At 38.2% G+C, this 20,952-nt stretch overlaps 1 protein-coding gene across 3 annotated transcripts in view; it reads right to left on the bottom strand.

Moving 5' to 3' along the window:
• Positions 1–4,496: 4,496 nt before the first annotated feature.
• The window catches only part of HOMER1 (homer homolog 1 (Drosophila)), a 140,212-nt gene continuing 123,756 nt past the window's right edge, over positions 4,497–20,952 (bottom strand). For 2 of the 3 annotated variants that reach the window (XM_010834593.1, XM_010834592.1), the window contains exon 9: positions 9,929–13,026. In XM_010834593.1, coding sequence (XP_010832895.1) covers positions 12,838–13,026 — 189 coding nt within the window. In that variant the 3' untranslated portion in view covers positions 9,929–12,837. Of the gene's footprint in view, positions 9,851–9,928; positions 13,027–20,952 lie in introns of those variants that run through there. The other variant, XM_010834594.1, reaches the window with a different exon arrangement.

The raw sequence follows: 20,952 nt of genomic DNA, 5'->3' as shown, positions 1-20,952 counted from the left end.
ATAATAAAAGACAGCAGTTACTGACAGACCAATGGTCAGCCTTAGACATACAGGTTAAAAAAAAACCCTGAAAAATTATGATGACATATCCTTTCTGCCAAACTAAAAAAATATAAAAAGATATGGAGTAATTTATTATAAAAATATAAGTAACATCAGACCAGTATAACAAAACCAAACTACTGATAAAACAAACAAACAAACAAAAAACAGAAAACAGAAACTAATAAATAAGGGCCAAAAGGAAGAAAAAAAATCTAGAATTCTAAGAATCCCTATCTGAGGAGCCCTACAGCAATTAAGCCCAAAATCTGGTCTTGAACTTTCTGGCAGCCAGGGTGATAAGGGAATAATGGACTTATGTAGTTGTTAATGCTTAGAAATAAGAAGCCCAGGCCAAAAGAACAAAAAAATATTTTAGTCTTAATCTCTGAAAATAAATTGTGAGAGATCTTTTCTTAAAAGGGGAACTGGGTAAGATAGTGGGGGGAAAAATCCTGACAGCTCCTTGGCATAACATGCAGAAATGTTCTCTGCATACATGAACCACGATCGACCTTGCAGGAGCACTACGGAAATAAGTAAGGCTTTGCCATTTTAACACGAATTAGACCCTGGCAGAGGGAATCTTGACATCTTCAGGCAACGAGAACATGGCCTCAAGTTTGGACATGAGGAAGATAACTTCCTGGATAATAAGAGATATCTCAAAGAATTTTAGTTTGTACCCATGAACTCTCCTGGGCTGGATTCTATTGATTTAGTATTTTAAAAAATGAGTTATCAATTTGATTATCTGGTATCCACTGTTAGTTCTCTATTTTGGACCTTTCCTCATAGGCTCGTCTAACTGCATTTTCTCTGCACACTCGGTTACGTGTCAGTGCTTCCAGGACTCTGGTCCTGTCCTCCTTACCCACCTTCATCCACTCGCCGCTTCACCAATCGCTTGTCTTCTGGTAACTTTCAAACTATCTCGCTAGCCTGCACTTACCTCCCAAGCATCAGGTCCGTACAGCCTCTGGAGGAGCACCTAAGGGTCACCAGGCACTGCAGTTACCTTTCTCTAGACCCAGGCTAGGAACCTAGCGCTCTTCCAGACAGTTACAAAGTCCCACAAAGTGTACTGCTAGCGGATACGTGTTCCCAGGCCACAGCTAGACTGTGCAAACAATATAATGTTATTCTAAAATACCTTCTGTATAGCAGCAGAAACAGTTTTTGTCAACTTAAGATAAACCCAGCCAATCAGAATTCCCCAGCTGAAACCACCTCCTCCCTGCAATTACAATTAAGTTCACCTCATTATCAAGCACTTGGGGGGCTAGGGAAATGCGGGTCCTGGTTACTGAGCCACTTGTGCTGATGCTGCATTTGCTTACACAGCTGGGTCCCTTCTGGCCCTGGTCACTCGCATGCTTCCAAATCAGCATCCACCAATGTCCATCTGCTCGCTGGTGCCACATCCATGCAGGTGACCTTCTGTCTGATTCACTGGCTCCTTTGCTGGTGGCACATGGCTGCTTGAGGGTGAGGCGGGGAAAATCCTCAGCTCCTCCCTTGGCCACCTTGGACCCCCAAGAAACCTCCAGGCAAAGCATGGAAACTGAGGCAGTTGGATGTCTTCTGCACTTTGGTTCTCCATCCTCTCTGCAGACTCATGTATTTGTTTGCTAAACTCCGATCTCAGGCTGGTGTATTGGGAGGAGAGGCACCGCTCAGGCCTTCTTGGTGACTCTTACCACCCTCTCCTCACCTCTCTCCCTTCAATTCCTCTTCCTTGTTTCATGGGGACGGGGGTGTCTTTTTAAAAAGGTATCATTCAAGGGGAGAAACCCAAAAGTAGAGAGTTGACTCTCTCTTTACTACAGTAGTGATCCAATCCCAAGGGCCAGAGAAGAGGATGTTTGTGCTGTTGCCTGAACTGGGGGGCAGGGGCAGAGAGAAGGGCTTCCCTGGTGGTTCAGTGGTAAAGAACCCACCTGCCAATGCAGCAGATGAAGTTTGATCCCTGGGCTGGGAAGATCTCCTGGCGAAAGAAATGGCAACCTGCTCAGTATTCTTGCCTGGAGAATCTCATGGACAGAGGAGCCTGGCGGGCTACAGTTCATGGGGTTGAAGAGAGTCAAACACGACTTAGCAACTAAACAGCAACGAAGTGGGGGAAAGGAGCAATAAATGCCAGAAAAGAAGCAGAAATTAAAACTTTCAACATACCATCTCAAAACACATCTCTTGAATATCTTTGGTATTTGGTTCAGCTATTTTCACTTCATTTCCATTTTCCTATTTTTTTTTAGTCTCTTACCTGTATTGCTACAATTGACATGTAACATTGTGTGAGTTTAAGGTGTTCAACTGATGATTTGATACATGTATATATTGTGAAATGATCACCACAGTAGGGTTAGTTAACACCCCATCACCTCACATAGTCTTGAATTTGTTCTTGATTCTATGGCCAGTGACTTCCTTTCTCTAAAATGTAAATCTAGTCCCATTACTTTCCTCCTCTGAGGTTTTGGTGGCTTTTCATTCCCCTTAGGAAAAGTCAGAACTGCAGAGGACACACGCTAAGGTCCCATCTGGAGTCTGTCCACCCAACTGCTCTGGTGCTCCAAGCTAACCCGCTGAGCAGGAAACTGAATTGGAGCCCACAGCTCTGTTCTTGTGATGAGCCTTTCTGCTCGGCTCTCCACCCATCCACCTGATCTTCGAAGTAGATGGCTATTCCCCTTTTATATCTCGGCTCAAAGGCCCCCTCCTCAATGACTCTATCTCCCTACTCCTTGCATATTCCCCAGAAGTTATAACTCCTTTCATGATAAGGTTCATGCTGTATTGCACCTACTGGCTAACATGTTTCCTTCATTTTAGAGAATAATCTTCTCGAGGTAGGGGATGTGTCTTACCATCTTTACACTCCTAGGGCCCAGCACAGCTCCTTGCGACATTGCAGGTGCTCATAAAATGTTTGACTCAGTGAGCAGCCACCTGGTAGGGGATGGATCAGAAGCAAAGCCACCATTAAGGTGACAAAAGACTCCTGGAAAAGTGAGTCTTATAAAGTGAGGTTAAAGTGAGTCTTTAAACTCCTGGGACACACCACAGTTTAAGCATCTTCTCATTTCTCCTTTCCTTTTTAAACTTATGTCCTTTTTTCCTGCTTTGAAGGCTCTAAGCAGAGCACTTTGAGTTTTAAACTGTCCTACACACACCTGGGGTCCTCCAGACAGACCCAGATGCTGGCCTTGGACAGCTGGTATACCCAGTCACTATGCAAAGGCGAACATTTACACCAAGAGTCCTCTCTTCTATGGCAGTAAGCATGTTCAGTCACTCAGCACATTTCCAAGAGCAACGACTATGTCCGAAGCTTGTTGCTAGGTGTTGAATGTAGGATTCAGAAGGATTTTCATCAAGACCAGTTAAATTTTTTTGTGTGAATTTTAGTTTTCAGGAAAGGCTATTTATCCAGAGTTCATTCTTACTACGGACATGAGAGGGACTGTGGAACGTTTGGTAACTGGGTAGTAAACAATCTTGAATACCTCTAGCACTTAACAAAATAGCATCAGGGTCTGAAAGAAGGGGCAGAACAAAAAAGCAAGTAAATACGGAAATGCTTAAATAAACCGTCACCCATCCATAAACTCAATACACTGAAGGAGTTAGGAAGCATCAGGCAAGTCTATGTGTACTAACCTGGACAGATCTTCCCAAGAGATTAAGAATAGCAATTGTGTAACAAGACATACCATTTGATAAGACTGATGTACCGCCTCCCTTCAAACACAACTAGTTATTTCTATAAGCACATATATACTGTATACAAATACATATAAAAATGCTAAAGGGCTATACAAGAAACAGATGATAGCAGTAATTTCTAGGACTGGAACTGAAAGATCAAGGGTGACTTTTGCTTTATCTGTATTATTAAAGATATTTGCAAAAGGAAAGCATATGTGAACCACTTCCATAATTTAAGTGAAAAATAAAGGATTTTTTTCCTTACAAAGGAGAGAAGCAGAGAGATAAGTATTCAAAAACATAATGTTTTGGATAGAAAAAACGATTTTTCTCATTAAGTACTACTCGTTAAATATCGTGAGTTGGTGAAGTTTGTACCTGCCTTCTTACAAAAGGTCTGCTGTGCACAGTTCAGACACGACGCAGTGGGAAGGGAGCAGGATGAACAGGCCAAGGACCTGTGCTCTGCTCCATGCTCTGCCTCTTACTTGGTTCATCTCTTAATGGTGCTGCATCTCAGACTCTACAAAATCGATAAAATGGGGATAACAAGAACACTGAAGTCACAACACTGCTGTGAAAACTGGTTGTGAGCTGCTGTGAGAAGGACATGTGCCATAGACAGTGATGTTCTGTATATTATATATAACCCGGGATTTTAATGCACAGGACATAATCTAAAATAAAGGCTCTGCCAAAGGAGACCAGGACTAATCACTACATAAGAACAATATGAACAAAAGTGGTTTAAAAGGAAGAGTTTATTTGACAATTCACAAGTGATTTGCAAATTTTATGGATGAGTTGGAGCCAAATTTGAAAACCAGAAGCTCCTCTTTTCTTCCTGGAATATCTAACATGCTCTAATTTGTTGCCTAAGTAGTGCAAGTCATGTCTACTCAAGGAATTCAAGCTAATTTTAACTCAAACTAGAAATAAAAATCAAATATACCATACAGCATTCTAAAACCAAGTACAGAGAATGTTTTGTTATTGTTGTCCTCGTTTGAGATCATTTATACCAGAGATAATTTGTATACAGTGACCTGTTTATGAATCAATATGAAAAAGAGTAAGGATCATTTAAGATTAACAGAAATATTAACTCTCTAAACTTTCTACAGCAATGAAAACACAAATGCCATCTGGTCCTAGTGGTGAATTCAGTATCAAAATAACACATTTTAAAAAGATACATGTAATACACTCAAGCTTCTAGAACTTGACTTTGAGGAGAGGCGGCTCAGCCACAGAAAAGGTAATAAGCCAAGTTCTACTTGGAAAGAGTGACCCCCCTCCCCATCCCTATAGCTTTTTAGAAATGACAGCTTCATGGAAAACCAATATATTAACAGAATGGTATGTAGCATTTAATTTAATAATACGTCAATAAGAAAAGTGAAGCTATTTTCATAAACAGCATTTGAGGTTTACAGAAGACAGATATTATCGTATGTTGATCCTATTTCTATATTTTGTTTCGGTTGCACAGTTTTGAGAAATTTCTGATTCACATTAAGAAATGGTAGTGGTTCTTTATTTAATAGTTCACCTTGAAATACCAAGATGCTCTTCAGTTTACCAGAGATATGTTTATGCTTATGTTTATGTTGGCATCTGCACAAAAACAGTTAACCTGGTGCTGATGTTTGCCAGATTTCAACGTTTTAGAAGGTTATAAACTGCATATCTGAGTTTGTTCATTTTTAATTTTATGTTAAAATATATCAAGCAAATATTAACGAAAGGTCTCAGCAGAACATACTTGGAATGTCATTGGCTCAAGGCAAGAGTTGATATGTCAGCGTTTTGAACCTCATGTGAAACCTGGCTTTCTGAAACTCTACCCTGGGCTTCCACGAGTCCCCCGCTCTGCCCATCTACTCAGCTCTCTTGGTCATTCCTTCTGTTTCTTTCCAAGCTCTTGTCTTACACCTGGCCCCAAGTAACATTTTCATCTTGTAATCACCCCATTTTCCATGCCCTCAGTTATAATTACATATGCTGACAATCCTCAAATAGCTTATCTCCAGCTCATCAATTTTTCTCCTAAGCCCCAACTAGAATCATATTTCCACTCAGATATTCCACAGGTATCTTACACTTAAAACAGATCTAACCCATCATTCATCTTGTTTTGTCTTGCCTTCACCAAAACTAAGCCATTCCCCATCTTGAATTCACTGTCTCAGTAAATAGGATTGTTCACCTGGTTGTCCAACTCAAGAGAGCTAGGAATCAGCCTGTATTCTCCTTTTTTTTTTTTTTGCCATCTACTGATTCTACCAAGAAGCCGTACTCATTCTATCTCCCAAATACTCTCTGAATCCATTTCAACTTCTCTATTCCAGCAGAGCCACATAATGGAGCCTCTTAACAGAGACTACTGTGATCTCTAGAGCTATCTAGACTCTATTTTCTTTCTTTGGTCATGCCATGTAGCATGTGGGATCTTAGTTCCCCAACCCGGGATCGAACCCACGCCCCCTGTAATGGAAGCACAGAGTTAACCACTGGACCACCAAGGGGAGTCTCAATACCTAGATTTTTAAACCATGTATTTTAACACTACATTACTTCTCTACAAAAATAATCCTTCAATATCTCCAGATTATTACAGAATAAAACCCAAATCTTTCATGTGCTTAAAAAGTCTTTCCTGATCTACCCTTTGCCTACTCTTCAATCGCTATCTTTTGCCATACACCCTTCCCTAACACCCTATGTGTCAGTATACGAACGCATTCTAATTTTCTGAATGCCTCAATGCTTTCATCCATCCAAGTCTTTGCACGTGCCACACTCTCAACAATTCCCTCACACCCCTTCTTACACTAGCTAGCCCCCACTCCTCCACCAAAACTCGGGTGGGGATCACCTCTTCTGGGAAAGATTTCTTGACTCTTCTTCCCTCTGGTCCCCCTCATACTAGGGCTCCTCTCTATCATAGCATTTATGCTCTGTGAGCTGTGTTCTGCACCAAAGGACAAGCATCTCTCCTTGCGTTTCTATTCCTGGAATAGAGCAGGTGCTTAACAGATGTTTTAGATTATTTATGTTTTAGGTTTAAGAGAGTTGAAGGCACAACTTAAGAGGCCAATGGATCACTTACAGGTCTATTAACAAATACTAACCCCACAACTGTGATTTCCCAATGAGATGGCACCTTGCTCCATAAGACTTTTAAATTATTCTAGTTCAAACCCAACCCTTTCTTAAAAGATTAAAGATAGAGTTACTGTATGATCCAGCAATTCCACTCCTAGGTATATATTCAAAGAAATGAAAGCATGGCTCAAATACTTGTGTATGAATATTCATTGTAGAATTACTCACAAATGCCAAAAGGTGGAACTGGTCTAAGTATCCATCAAAAGATAAATGGATAAACAAAACGTGGTATAGCCATACAATGGAATATTACTCAGCATTGAAAGGGAATGAAATTCTGATACAAGCCACAGCATGGAAACTTTGAAAACATTAAGTCAGATGCAAAAAAGACACAATACAGGATTCCTTTATATGAGGGCTATCCCCCATCTAAAGTACCCAGGGCCGTGAGTTACTTTTGTGGCTGATGGAATGTCTTGATCAACCTGAAGAAGCTTTAACTTATGTGGAACCAGAACTGGCCACAAAGTTCCCCAGTGCTGACTGCAAAACCCACATCCTGCTTAGCTACTAATTTAGTGCTGGGGGAGGAGTTTTACAGGTTTACAACTTATTTTGCTAGGAACTTTATCACGTAATTTGTCTCCCCAAGACCTTCATAAGTAGTTTGCTACTTAAATTTTACAGACTGAAATTCTGCATATGAAAGTTACTTTCCTTGGATTATCTGAAGTCTATAAATTAAAAAAACTGGAGAGTAAAACATACTGCTAAATATGACACTCACAAAGTATGACCTGCAACTGACTGACAGGCGTTGTGAACACCAAAGGAGGCTGCAGGAAGAAGTTCAAGAAAAGCAAATACAAGATTTATAGTTAGGAAGTGTCCTAACAGAGATATTATAGAGAGGTAAGGCAGGCAAGCTCGAGGGGAAAACTGTACCAGCAACATGAACAAGATCTCCACCTTCGACAGTGGACAGGATAGCCAGACTGACTGCTGGGGAAAACAGCAGGTGCAATCATTTGGGCCTTTCCCCTGCATCCCCCCTCCAAAGGAACACCCCTGGCAGGGACCCTATATGCAGAAATGAATATCAAACAGTTAGTGCAGTGCCTGTCACACAGCAGATATTCAACAAACACCTATTTCTATTTGCTTTCATATTGAAGTTGTTGAGAAAACATTTACTTCTAGCCCTGTTTTCTGAAACAGTCATTCCACTTAAGGTATAATAACCCAAAAAGTCATATATACAAGTCATATAGATATGACTTACTATATATTTATGCATATATAGTAACATAGTTATAAAACACAGACAACAAGATAAAATAATGAATGTAGTTAGAAAAAATACCCACAGAAGAAATTTGTCTAAAAACAGAAAAATTTTTCTATATTACAGAATGGGCTTAATTTTGCATTTACTAGGCACCCATTGTCACTTAATTTGGTTTTATTAGGAGAAAGCAGAGTAATCTTTCTGTCCCTGGGTAAATCTGACGTGAAAACAATTGACAAAGTAGGTCAGAATGCCACAGAATGCTGAGTTCTGAACGTGATGTATCATATTAAGTTATAAATCCTGACAGGCAAAAATGAGAGGATCTTTTGAAAGCCTCTGAAATTCATTAGGGCAATCCCAAATTGTTTAGTTAAAAGCAGCAGCAAGGTAGGAAATAGCACTTTACATTACTCTGGCTATCCTGATGTGTCTCAGATTAAAACGGAGGGCATTACGCTCCTACTCTTTTGCTGGCCCTGGTTTCACGAAAAATATCCTCTCCTCTCCCCATACTCTCCTGGTATCCTCTGGAATGTGTGCTTTAATCTAAAAGATAAAAAGGGTACTTACAGAGATCAGTGAATTGACTAGAAATCTATTGGGAGCTTATGGCCTTTTCCTATTCTGGGTGCAATTTCTCTCCCTGGATCACCTGTTTTTGGTAAAAACAACTCCGTTCTTTTTTATCTAGTATACTAAGCAGAAATCACGTGGCAGTGTAGTGCTGATCAAGTCTTTTCTTGAGTAAAATTGTTAGTTATTTGAAGCTATTTTACAATATATAAACAAAAAGAGAAAAACATTCATTTCTTCAATTCATTAACTATGCTTATTTCTGTGACAACGATACATCAGTTTCCCACAGAGAAAAACTGCCATAAAAATTAAAGGTCCAATTGACTATACTCCAGTACAAAATAAAAGGCTAAAAAAAAAGGTAAGGTCCAATTTAACATGAATATTATTAAAAAATACATTCACACAATTTAGAGTAAGGTGAATGATAAATCTGTTTCCATTCCAAAATGATCCCTTTCTAGCAATTTTTAAAATGTTTTCTCACATGAAAATTATCTTTACAGCAAATACTGATTATAGCATAGTATCTTACTGGAGAAATGTTTTTCTTACATGTGTCACTCTCAACCACTTCTTACCTGAAAGTTTTCCTCTTTAAGATTTATATAAATTAATTGACTTCACAAAGGGTAAAGGAACAATGCTAAGAATCCAGAAGAGAAAATTTCAATGAAGACTATTTCATGGCTTCAATCACAATATCAGGATGTTAAAGTCATTTGATATCAAACAAAAGGATTTCTATAAATAAGAAAGACAATAAACCACTGCCACCAAACAAGTATTCCCTCCGTCTCGCCTCCCGATCCAGAGCTGTCAGAGAGGCAGAAAGGAGAGAGCGGCCGAATACACTCCAGGGTTACGTAAGACACGGAAGGCTGGAGCACGCATGCGGAAGAACACATTTAATTTTAACAAGGCAGACAAATGAGTTTTAAAAGGTGGCGGTGGTTCAGTTGTGAGAGTCTCTTTTAGTTCCACTTGAAAAAATGGTGTAAGTTTTTCCTCTAACTGCTTCTCAATCGTTCAATGACAGCAAAACATTAAATCTATGGCGATGCTTGAGTTCTCCCATAGGGACAGAAGGGGTGCAACTTCATGGCCTTTTGTAATCTGCAGGAAGAAAGAGGGAGGGAAAAAGAGAGGAAAAAGAGAGAGGAGAAACAAAAACTAATTTTCCAGGCAGGGAAATACTTATAAAACCTTTTATGTCAAAGTTAGGATTTCACAACGTAACATACTAATGCAAAATCCAGTAGCACCTGTAAGATTTAAGTAAATGCTGCCGTTACTTAAATGCTTCTTTAAAAACATCTGTAAAAGACTGAAGGAGAAAAAGATAAAGTACATTCTTCAGAGAACAACAAAGGTATTTCAAAATAAAAACTGTATTTTTGTTTTTCTTTTTTTCAGTTGTTTTTTTGTACAAGAATTCAGTCATCATATAATAACTTATACACAATGGGATCAATCTCTGCTCTCCCTCCCTGCGTCACTTCCAGTCCACATGTTCAGGCTATAGCCCCCCAACATTATTTTCTGATAAATATATTACCACAGTTTGATCTAAATATAGATACATTATATAATATTTGTCTCTGGGAAAAAAATCAAATTTTAATATGCAAACTTTTATTTATATAATACAGAAATGGAGAAAATGACGGTAGGCACACGGCCTAATTATGACTTGTAGATGATGATCTCTAGGTACTCTCCTACTGTAAATGAGTGTTTAAAATAGTCTTAATAAGATTTTATTTATATGTGCATTTGTGTCCACCTTATCCCATATACTATACATGTCCAAAGACAATCTGGGAATTTAAAGGTGCAGCCCTCAAGAAATTGTTGAAATCACTAAAAAAAAAGAAAAAAAGTAGACTCTATTGGAAAGGAAAAAACTCACAAAATTTCCAATTTTAAATTTCATATCAGTAGGAAAATATTAAAAATAATTTTCTGTATATACATATGAGTATATGTATATATTGAATTACACACATGTCTCATATATCAATACAATTCAAGTGGAGACATTTTGGTGACTTATTTTCCCATTAAATGACAACTATGTCAAAATTTAAAAATATCTTATTACATCATTAAAATAATTCACTTACCATTTCAATAGCTAATACTGTTTTTTTTCTTTAATTTTTTTAACTCTTCATAACTAAATTCCCTGATCCCTAGTGTTAAATCCCCTATTTAAATTAAAATATGGTGCTCTGTACTCAGAAACTGATGGATAAAGTCACATCTACTTCAAAATTCCATCAATCAAATAAATTTTATTACCTGATTTATCAGAGAAATGGCTCTGAGCTTGTGTACCTAAATTATCCTCCCTACAAGAAATAGGTGAGGAAAATACCCTAAAATAGATGGAGGTACATGATATTATAGCACATATAATACATGATGATTAAGTGTCTGATAAAAACTTTTCAGAGACACCTGAAAACTCACTTTAGAAACTAACTTTAGAAACAAACCATTTATTTTTCACTCTAATATAAATTAATATGTATGTATTTATATACATACACATACATATATAAAACAAAATTGTCTGGTGTTGAGTAGCTGTGTGAGTGAAAAAATGGTTACAAATTGATTAATCAGCTTAATTTTGTACTTAACAATTCAATTGTTTGGGGGTACAAACAAAAAGTCAGTGCATTTGTAGACTCCATGGAGTCGATACTCAAGCATACACTTTAAAAAAGAACCCTCCTCAACATCACAAGCATTGTACAGCAAGAATATATGGACTCTGATGCAATTCTTACTCCATAAGCAGACTAGACAGCACTTGACTTACTTTTTAAAATAGCTCCTTAAAAGAAATATATAAAGAAATGCATGTTTGCTAAAAGTCCTTTAAAATTACATCAAAATAACATTAAAACCTGTTCACTGAGGAGAGCCCACTGAATTGAATTCCTCTTTTGAAATGCCTAGTTAACAGTTTAGAATATTGCCTTATGAGGATTGACTAGAGATGTGGTTGGTGTGAAGACCCAGACAGAGTAAACGGCTCCAATCCCAATAGTCCTCTGATTGGCTGCTTGATGGAAATGGATCGCCTTTAAAATAGCTATACACCTTAAAATGATCTATAATAAACAGTTCCCCAACAACCATTAGTATTTGTAAATTGAAATGCATTAATCATTCAGAAAAGATTTCTTGCAAAATATATAAATAAATGTAACTGCATATTCTGTAAATATACTTAACATTGCTAGACCAGACCGTCAGTGACGGGCTGCTATGTTTCAGTACTATGTGTCAAATTTATTAGAAATTTAAAAAGAAAAATTTTGGAGGGACTCAGCTGCCTTCATTAGTTGGCTTTAAAATGTGTAATAAAATGGGAGACAGTATCTTTTCATAAATACATGGAATCGATATGGAAAAGTAAACTATACAGCAGATAAGATTAGAGAACACCAGAGTGTATCAGAGCGGTCACCAGAGTGAAGTATCTTCCAGTATAAAAAAAGGGAAGAACTCTATACACCCAGTTATAGTATGTTTCAATTAAAGATGCAGCTCTCTTTCACTCCTGGCAAGAATTAATTGGTAACGGCACTGCCTTTGGCAGTGCAAAAATATCCTGAGAAATTATTCAGATTACAACAAAAGACAGGGCTTTCATCACTAAGTTTTTGCACAAAACACAGCTTTAGATATCATAAATAAATTAATTTAAAAAGCAGATAACCTTCACTGTGTTGAACACAAAAAGGGGGATGTGACCCAGACATTTGTTAATTCTCCCATTGGCTAATATCAGAAAAAAAGATTGCATTAAGTGTCTATTTATAACTTTCTAGTTAACTATGGCCAATAATATACATGGAGGTAATTTGTAGTTCAAGTTTTTCATCTCTTTTTTTTTTTCCCCAACTAGCTACAAGCTGAATTCTAAAATTTACACTGAAATATACAATTCCAATTTTCAAAAGATCCTCCTCGTGGAGAAGAGATATTCAAATTTTTTTTTGTGCAATCTTGATGTGGAGCCCAAACAATCCTATGAAGAGAGACAGTATCTTTTTTAATCAATTGGCACTGAAATTTAACTTTCCTTAGCTGCGTTCTAGTAGCTTGGCCAAGTTATCTCGTAATTCTGTTAGTTCAAAGATTTTTCCATCAAGGATTTCTAACAGGGTCTTCAGGTTATTGCGAAAAGCTTCTTGTTCATTCTGACTTTTCTCCAGACGTTGCTCTAAGTCAGACAGTTGTCCCTCCAGGTCTTTGTTCCGAATTTCTACTTCCTTTAGAAACAAAAGTGTGATATATATATATGTGTGTCAGTTGAAGATTTAAGAAACAATATAACTTTTATTATTAGAATACTGTGATAAGTCCATGCAGTTTGATAATCAGGATGGGCTTCTGAATCTCAACACAATGTAAGGAGGTTTTCAGATTGTGCCATCTAAGAAATCCATGTAGTTTTACTGACTGGCTGCTCATGAATCCATCTGTCCCTGAGCACAAATTTCCTCCTGCCTGCTTCATGAAGGCAACGTTAGCCTAAGTACTTCAAATACCAAGGTGGGGCTGCTGACCCATTTTGTGGATTGGGTACGTCTCATTTCTATTTGTGCCCACCTCCTTCTCCTCACACACCACTGTTAGCAATCTCAAGTGAAAGCAGGCAGAAAAAAAAGACAAATTAATTTTTTCTCTTTCTTGGCAATGCTGGAGAAAGATGACTCTCTCAAATAAGTTTTAGGATCCTCTGAATATGTTAATTATGCTTCGTTTCACCTCAGTATCAAATGAATGTGTATGGTAGAGAACATAGCTCACCTGTTAAAAACTGTAGTGAATACCTGTACATGTAAGAGAATTAGACAAAAGCAACTCCAGTATACTGAGGATTAAGGGAAGAAAACAACGCCAAAAGGAAAGCCAAAAGTTCATGACAACAAAAATTTTTTAAACTTTAAAAACAAATGCCAGAATTCCTGGCGTACTTACAAATGATTTATAAGTTACTATATACTATATCTAAAGGATAGTAGATTTTTAAACAATTACTTAAAGCATCTGGTACATGTTAAACGAAAATAACGGAATTTGAAGCAGTGCACTAACGACAAGGAGGCAAAGCTGTGTGTGTGAAGGTGAATGACGGGAACAAAAGAGCACACAGAAAACAGGAAACCCTCTGGTTGTTGGGGCTACGTACACTTCTTTCCAAAATCCACTCATGCTACAATGCCTGCAAAATTAAATTCTAAGAAAAATAACTGGAAAACTGATTTGAATACATATAGGAAAGGAACCATTGAGTTAGCATTCCCAGCACAAAAAAACATTCACATGTTTAACCAAGAGCAAGCCTCAAGCAAAGACACCACAGATAAGTCGCAAGAGCCTGGGAAAATATAAAAAGAGGGATAGTGCGGCTGTAACGACTTTTAAAGAAAGAACTTAGAGATTTCTAGTCTAAAGTATTTATTATTAGATGTTAACCAGGTTTCTAATCTTTTCCCTTCAAATCACCTACAAGGTGAAGATAAGTAAACTGACAGCTGATTCTGAAACCAATAAGATATTTATAAATTCAGAAGCCAAGTTCATGAAGTCTCAACCATAGGGGAGTAAACAGACCCTGGGATCAAATGTAAGAATTCCACAGCACGCTCTCTGACCTGCTCAAACAAGAAGCTTAAGATTAGAATGTTTCCAACTGTAAAAATAGACCAAATATCATTCACGAGAAAACACCCACTTTACCAGGCATCGCCCAGTTTGCCCTCTAAAGCCATCCTTAAAAAGTGAAAGGCTTCTTTGTTCTCCTTGCCAATCAATGAAACAGCCAAACATTTTCAGTGGAAACAAGCAAAACACCAAACTCCCCCAGCTATTAAAACTGCACTGTTCTTTTCCAGGACTCTTGTGCTCTAAGCCACTTCTCCGATTGAAGGAATTTCACCAGGCCTATAACAAAAGGGATCCAACATGATGCTGTTGGTGCTGTGGTCTATTCTGAGGCAGAGAATAAGATCCCAGAGGAAGAACAGACAATGTAAGATCAGGATGAAGCAACCTGGTTGGTGGCATGTCCCAGTTCTATCTTCTGTCTATACTTTCCAGCCCTTCTTCGTAACTTTCACTCCCCCTCGCAACTCATTCTTCTGCTTATTATGATTTTTGTGCTCCTATTTCCCTTTCTTCTTTAACTGATATGTGAGTATGTGTCAGGGCACCAAGATAAAGCACTGATAAAACACTGAGGCCAGAACTTGCTAAATCCCTTTGAGTGCTTTCGAAGGCAATAACTGAAAGTATAAAATGCTAGTGGACAGAAGGTCATGCTCAGTATTTGTTAGATATGGAGCCTACAACACTTGAGTGATTAAAAAATTAAACAATTATTACCGCCATCAATGGGACCAGGTCAGGTTCATTTTCTGTAAATTTGAATCATGCATCATTTAATCTAAGTAAAAGCTACAAAATTTGTCTTTATTGATATCTGATTCACATCTTAAACTCTTACTAGATATATTACTGTCCAATTAGATTATTAAGCTTCACAGAGATCAAACATGATCATACACAGATCATCAAAATAAGTATTAATAATTTAACAGAAAAATGACTAAAAGACACACATATTTTGAAGAAGAGTTACTCAACAATTATTTACTGAGATGTCTTCTAAGTAACTAGGCTCTGAGAATGAAAGTCTCTCAGTCGTGTCCGACTCTTTGTGACCCCGTGGGCTACAGCCCACAAGGCTCCTCTGTCCATGGGATTCTCCGGGCAAGAGTACTGGAGTGGGTTGCCATTGCCTTCTCCAACTGCAAATGTACAGTTACCTATAACTAGGAGATATAAGCACCAACTTCTCGTGGAGATACTTCTCAAGTTCTTACTCTAACTCTTTGCAGAGGGCAAAGCAGGGTTGAGGGGGAAACACAGAAGAGGGAAGAGGAGAATGAACACCCAAGACAACTCTAATAACCCAAAGAAGGAGAAAGGCTACTCAAAGTGCCAAGATGCTGGTAGAAAACAAAAGTCCTGGTGGACCAGAGCAGCCTCCACGAGGCAGCCTCAGTGTACACAGGGCCTGAGGAGGCAACCTGGAGAGGCAGGGTTTCTGGGGAGAGAGGGTAAAAGCAACAAAAAGGGGACTTCTCTGGCAGTATGGTGGACAGGAAGAAGAAATGAAGTCACTCAGTCACGTCCGACTCTTTGTGACCCCATGGACTGTAGCCCGCCAGGTTCCTCTGTCCATGGGATTCTCCAGGCAAGAGTACTGGAGTGCATTGCCATTTTCTTCTCCAGGGGATCTTCCCGACCCAGGGATGAAACCCAGGTCTCCCGCATTATGGGCAGATGCTTTAACCTCCGAGCCACCAGGTGGACAGGAATCTGCCTCAATTCCTGGTCTGGGAAGATTCCACCAAGAAGCCCCTGCACCACAGCTGCTGAGCCTGTGCCTGTACCTCCTGAGCCCACGTGCCACAGTTACTGCGCCCACGTGCTGAGCGCCTGCGCCCAAGAGCAGAGGAGCCCTTGCTCGCCACGACCTGAGAAAGCCTGTGCACAGCAGGGAAGACTCAGATCACCACAAGTTAAAAAAATAAGAGACCCTTAAAAACATAAGAAGAGAAAGAGACCCCGGGGGATAGCTAATCCTAAAATAAAAGGTCCTTCCACTGGGAAATTCATTTAGAAAGTCCAAAAATAATAACATGAGCAAAGGTATACCAGGCAGGCATTGTGACAGCCATAGAAAAAGCAGCAAAGAAAGACGCCTTCAGTGCTAAAAGCCGTAACACAATGAAGACACAACAATTATGTTTATGTACCAAGAAACAAGTAGCCATCTCTATAAAGTAGAAACTACAGGAGCTGTAAGGATACATAGAAAAAAATACACTGAAAAGAGTTGTTAATATGCTCCTCTCAATATAGGACAGATCAAGAGGAACAAAAAAATGGTAAGGATATAGAAGGCTTAAATTACAAAATCAATAAAGAGCATTCACGAGTTGATCATATGCCAGATTACATTAAAAAAGTGGTAAATTATGTAAAGCAGAAATTACATAAACAAACCCTTGTAATTACAATGCAGTAAAACTAAATCATAAAATTAAAAGACCCTTCCACCAGGATAATAAAACATGTTCCTTTAAACATTTCCAGCATGAAAGGGAAGACCAAATTACAGAATTTCAAGACATAATGACAATGAAAATACTGTCATAATTTATGGGACAAATTAAAGCAATGATCAGAGGAAATCTATAGTTTTAAACACAAATAAATAAAAATGAAAACAAAGGAATTAAATTCCCCTTTCAAAATGCTAGAAAAAAATTAAAAAGTAAATCAAAGCAGGAATAATAAACAGAGGACTAAAAATTCATTAGGTAAAAGACAGAAAAATAGTAACACTGATTAATAAGTCAGAATTTCATTTTTCAAAAAACTTAAAACAGACATGAAAGTGAAAGTGTTAGTTGCTCAGTTGTGTCCGACTCTTTCTGACCCCACGGACTGCAGACCCCCGGGCTCCTCTATCCACCTAATTCTTCAGGCAAGAATACTGGAGTGGGTTGCTATTTCCTTCTCCAGGGGATCTTTTGGACACAGGGATTGAACTCAGGTCTCCCGCATTGCAGGCAGACTCTTTACCAACTGAGCCACCAGGGAAGTCTAAAATAGACATACTATTACTAAACTTAAGAAAGACAAGGATAAAGAACTATATACAATAAGAAAGTATAAGAGTTTCCACTGAACATCTGAAAACGCAGATGAAAAACTTACACAGGCCAATATCTGCAGAGGAAATAGAGAGTAATCAAGGAATTAAAAAAGCTCCAGGCCCAGACAGTTTCAAACGGGGGTTCTCTTAAACTTTCAAAGACTAGATAATTCCAATATGACATAAATTATTCCAGAGCATAAGAAAATAAAGAAAGCATCCAAATTATCTTATGAAGCTAGTATAACCTTGACACCCAAATCGTATAAATTCAGCCCCCACCTGAAAAAGGAAAGTTACAGACCAATATTACAAATGAATATCAAGTAAAAACTATAAATAACAGGGAACTAAAATCTGACACCACATTAAGAAAATGATACACCACAGCTAAGTGGTATTTATTTTAGGAACGCAAATGTGGTTCAGTTTTAGAAAATTCATTAATAAAATAAACTATATTAATGGATCTGGGGAAAAAAATTATGATTATCTCCATTGGTACTAAAAAAGCTATTAACAAAGGTTAACTCTTTCTTGGTAGAAACACTCAAGAAAATGGGAATAAGCCACTCTCATAATATGATACTGGTAAAGCCAAAATTTCAACTAATGGAAAAGTATTAGAAACGTTTCCACTAAAATCAGGACAAGATAAGTCTGTCATCTCCACTATTAACACTGTACTGGTATTTTTAACAGATGTAACTCAACAAGAAAAATCAACAGAGCCCTAAGAACTAGAAAAAAAGAAGTAAAATTATCTCTATTTGCAGATTATTTGTTAGTGAATAGATGAAATAAATGACAAAACTAGTTCAAACAATAAAATAATTTAGTATAGTAGCAGGATATAAAATTAGCAAACAATTCAAAAACTTTCATATACATTGATTTTATAAGCAATAATCAAAAGATACAATGGTAGAGAAAACCTTATTTTCCATAGTATATTAGAAGATAAAATAATTACAAACAAACAAGAAACACTCCAAATTCACAGGATGAAAGTTTTAAAATGTTCCTGAAAAACACAAAAGTAGACATGAACAAGTAAGAAGACATCCTCTGTTCTTGGATAGGATGGAAACCTCATGAAGATATCACTTCTGCTAAACTAGCATTCTAAATTTTAAGCAATACCAATGATATTTTTTTTACAGAGCTAAGTGTTTTGTTGACACCAAGATTGGTACTAAAATACATATGGAAAAAACATGTTAAGAATACATTTAGAAAAATGATGAAAAAGAAAAGCTATGAGGGCTGGTTGACCTTATTCAATATTAAAATATACTGTAAAGCCTCTACGAGCAGAGCAGTGCGGTACTAGGATGCAGGAATAGATACAAGTGACTTAGTAGGACAGAAGAGAATGTCCAGATATAGACCAAGATGCACACAGAAGTTGAATATCTCAAATCTCTGGGAAAAGAAGATAAAGTTTTAAATAAATGGTAAAGAAATAACAAGACAGACATTTGAAAAAGGATAAACTTAGATCCGTATCTCACACCACACACAGAGGACAAACCCCAAGGGAATCAGAGATCTAAGTGTAAAAAATGAAACCACAGAAGTACTAAAAGGAAATATGGATGGATTCCTATATGATCTGAGTGTGGAACAGAGTCAGAGCAATAACCAGGATTTCACACTCCAGAAATGGAAGCGGTCAATTTTCATTCCAATCCCAAAGAAGGGCAATGCCAAAGAATGTGCAAATTATCGCACAATTGGCTCATTTCACAGGCTAGCAACATAATGCTCAAAATTTTTGAAGTTTGACTTCAACAGTACATGAACGAGAACTTCCAGATGTACAAGCTAGATTCAAAAAAGGCAAAGGAACCAAATATTAAATTGCCAACATCTGTTGGATCATAGAAAAAGCAAGAGAATGCAAAAATAAATCAGCTTCATTTAACTATGCTAAAGCCTTTGACTGTGTGGATCACAACAAACTATGGAAAATTCTTAACGAGATGAGAATACCAGACCACCTTAAATGCCTCCAGAGAAACCTGTATGCAGGTCAAGAAGCAGCAGTTAGAACCGCATATGGAACAATAGACTGGTTCAAAATTGGGAAAGGAGTACGTCAAGGGTGTATATTGTCACTCTGCTTATTTAACTTATATGCAGAGTACATCATGTGAAATGCCAGGCTGGATAAATCACAAGATGGAATCAAGATTGTTGGGAGAAATATCAACAACCTCAGATATGTAGATGACATCACCTTTATGGCAGAAAGTGAAGAGGAACTAAAGAGCCTCTTGATGAAAGTGAAAGAGGAGAGTGAAAAAGTTGGCTTAAAACTTAACATTCAAAAAACTAAGATCATGGCATCCGGTCCCATCACTTCATGCTAAATAGAGGGGGAAATAATGGAAACAAGTGACAGATTTTATTTTCTTGGGCTCCAAGATCACTGCAAACAGTGACAGCAGTCAGGAAATTAAAAGACACTTCCTCCTTGGAAGAAAAGCTATGACAAATCTAGACAGCATATTAAAAAGAAGAGATATCATTTTGCTGACAAAGGTCCGTATAGTCAAAGCCATAATTTTTCCAGTAGTCATGTATGGATGTGAGGGTTGGACCATAGAGAAGGCTGAGTGCCGAAGAATTAATGCTTTTGAACTGTGGTTCTGGAGATGACTCTTGAGAGTCCCTTGGACTCAAGGAGATCAAACCAGTCAATCCCAAAGGAAATCAACCCTGAATATTCATTGGAAGGACTGATCCTGAAGCTGAGGCTCCAATACTTTGGCCACCTGATGCGAAGAGCCGACTCACTGGAGAAGACTCTGATGCTGGGAAAGATTGAGGGCAGGAGGAGAAGGGGACAACAGAGGATGAGATGGTTGGATGGCATCACCAACTCAATGATGCCATGTTGTTGTTGTTCAGTCGCTCCACAGAGGATGAGACGGTTGGATGGCATCATTGACTCAGTGGACATGTTGTTGTTGTTCAGTCGCTCCACAGAGGATGAGACGGTTGGATGGCATCACCGACTCAATGGATATGTTGTTGTTGTTCAGTCGCTCCACAGAGGATGAGGCGGGTGGATGGCATCATTGACTCAATGGACATGTTGTTGTTGTTCAGTCGCTCCACAGAGGATGAGACGGGTGGATGGCATCATTGACTCAATGGATATGTTGTTGTTGTTCAGTCACTCCACAGAGGATGAGACAGTTGGATGGCATCACCGACTCAATGGATATGTTGTTGTTGTTGTTGTTGTTGTTGCTGTTGTTGTTCAGGCGTATCCAACTCTTTGCAACCCCGGGACTGCAGCACACTAGGCTTCCCTGTCCTTCACTAACTCCCGGAGATTGCTCAAACTCATGTCCATTGAGTCAAGCTAATGACTCAGCTCTTTGCATCAGGTGGCCAAAGTATTGGAGCTTCAGCTTCAGCATCAGTCCTTCCAGTGAATTTTCAGGACTGA

This window comes from Bison bison, unplaced genomic scaffold (genome assembly GCF_000754665.1).
Source record: "Bison bison bison isolate TAMUID 2011002044 unplaced genomic scaffold, Bison_UMD1.0 scf7180017864034, whole genome shotgun sequence".
NCBI classification, from domain to species: Eukaryota; Metazoa; Chordata; class Mammalia; order Artiodactyla; family Bovidae; genus Bison; species Bison bison.
Note: the sequence above shows the minus strand (reverse complement) of the source record. Positions and strands in the feature narration are given on the sequence as shown.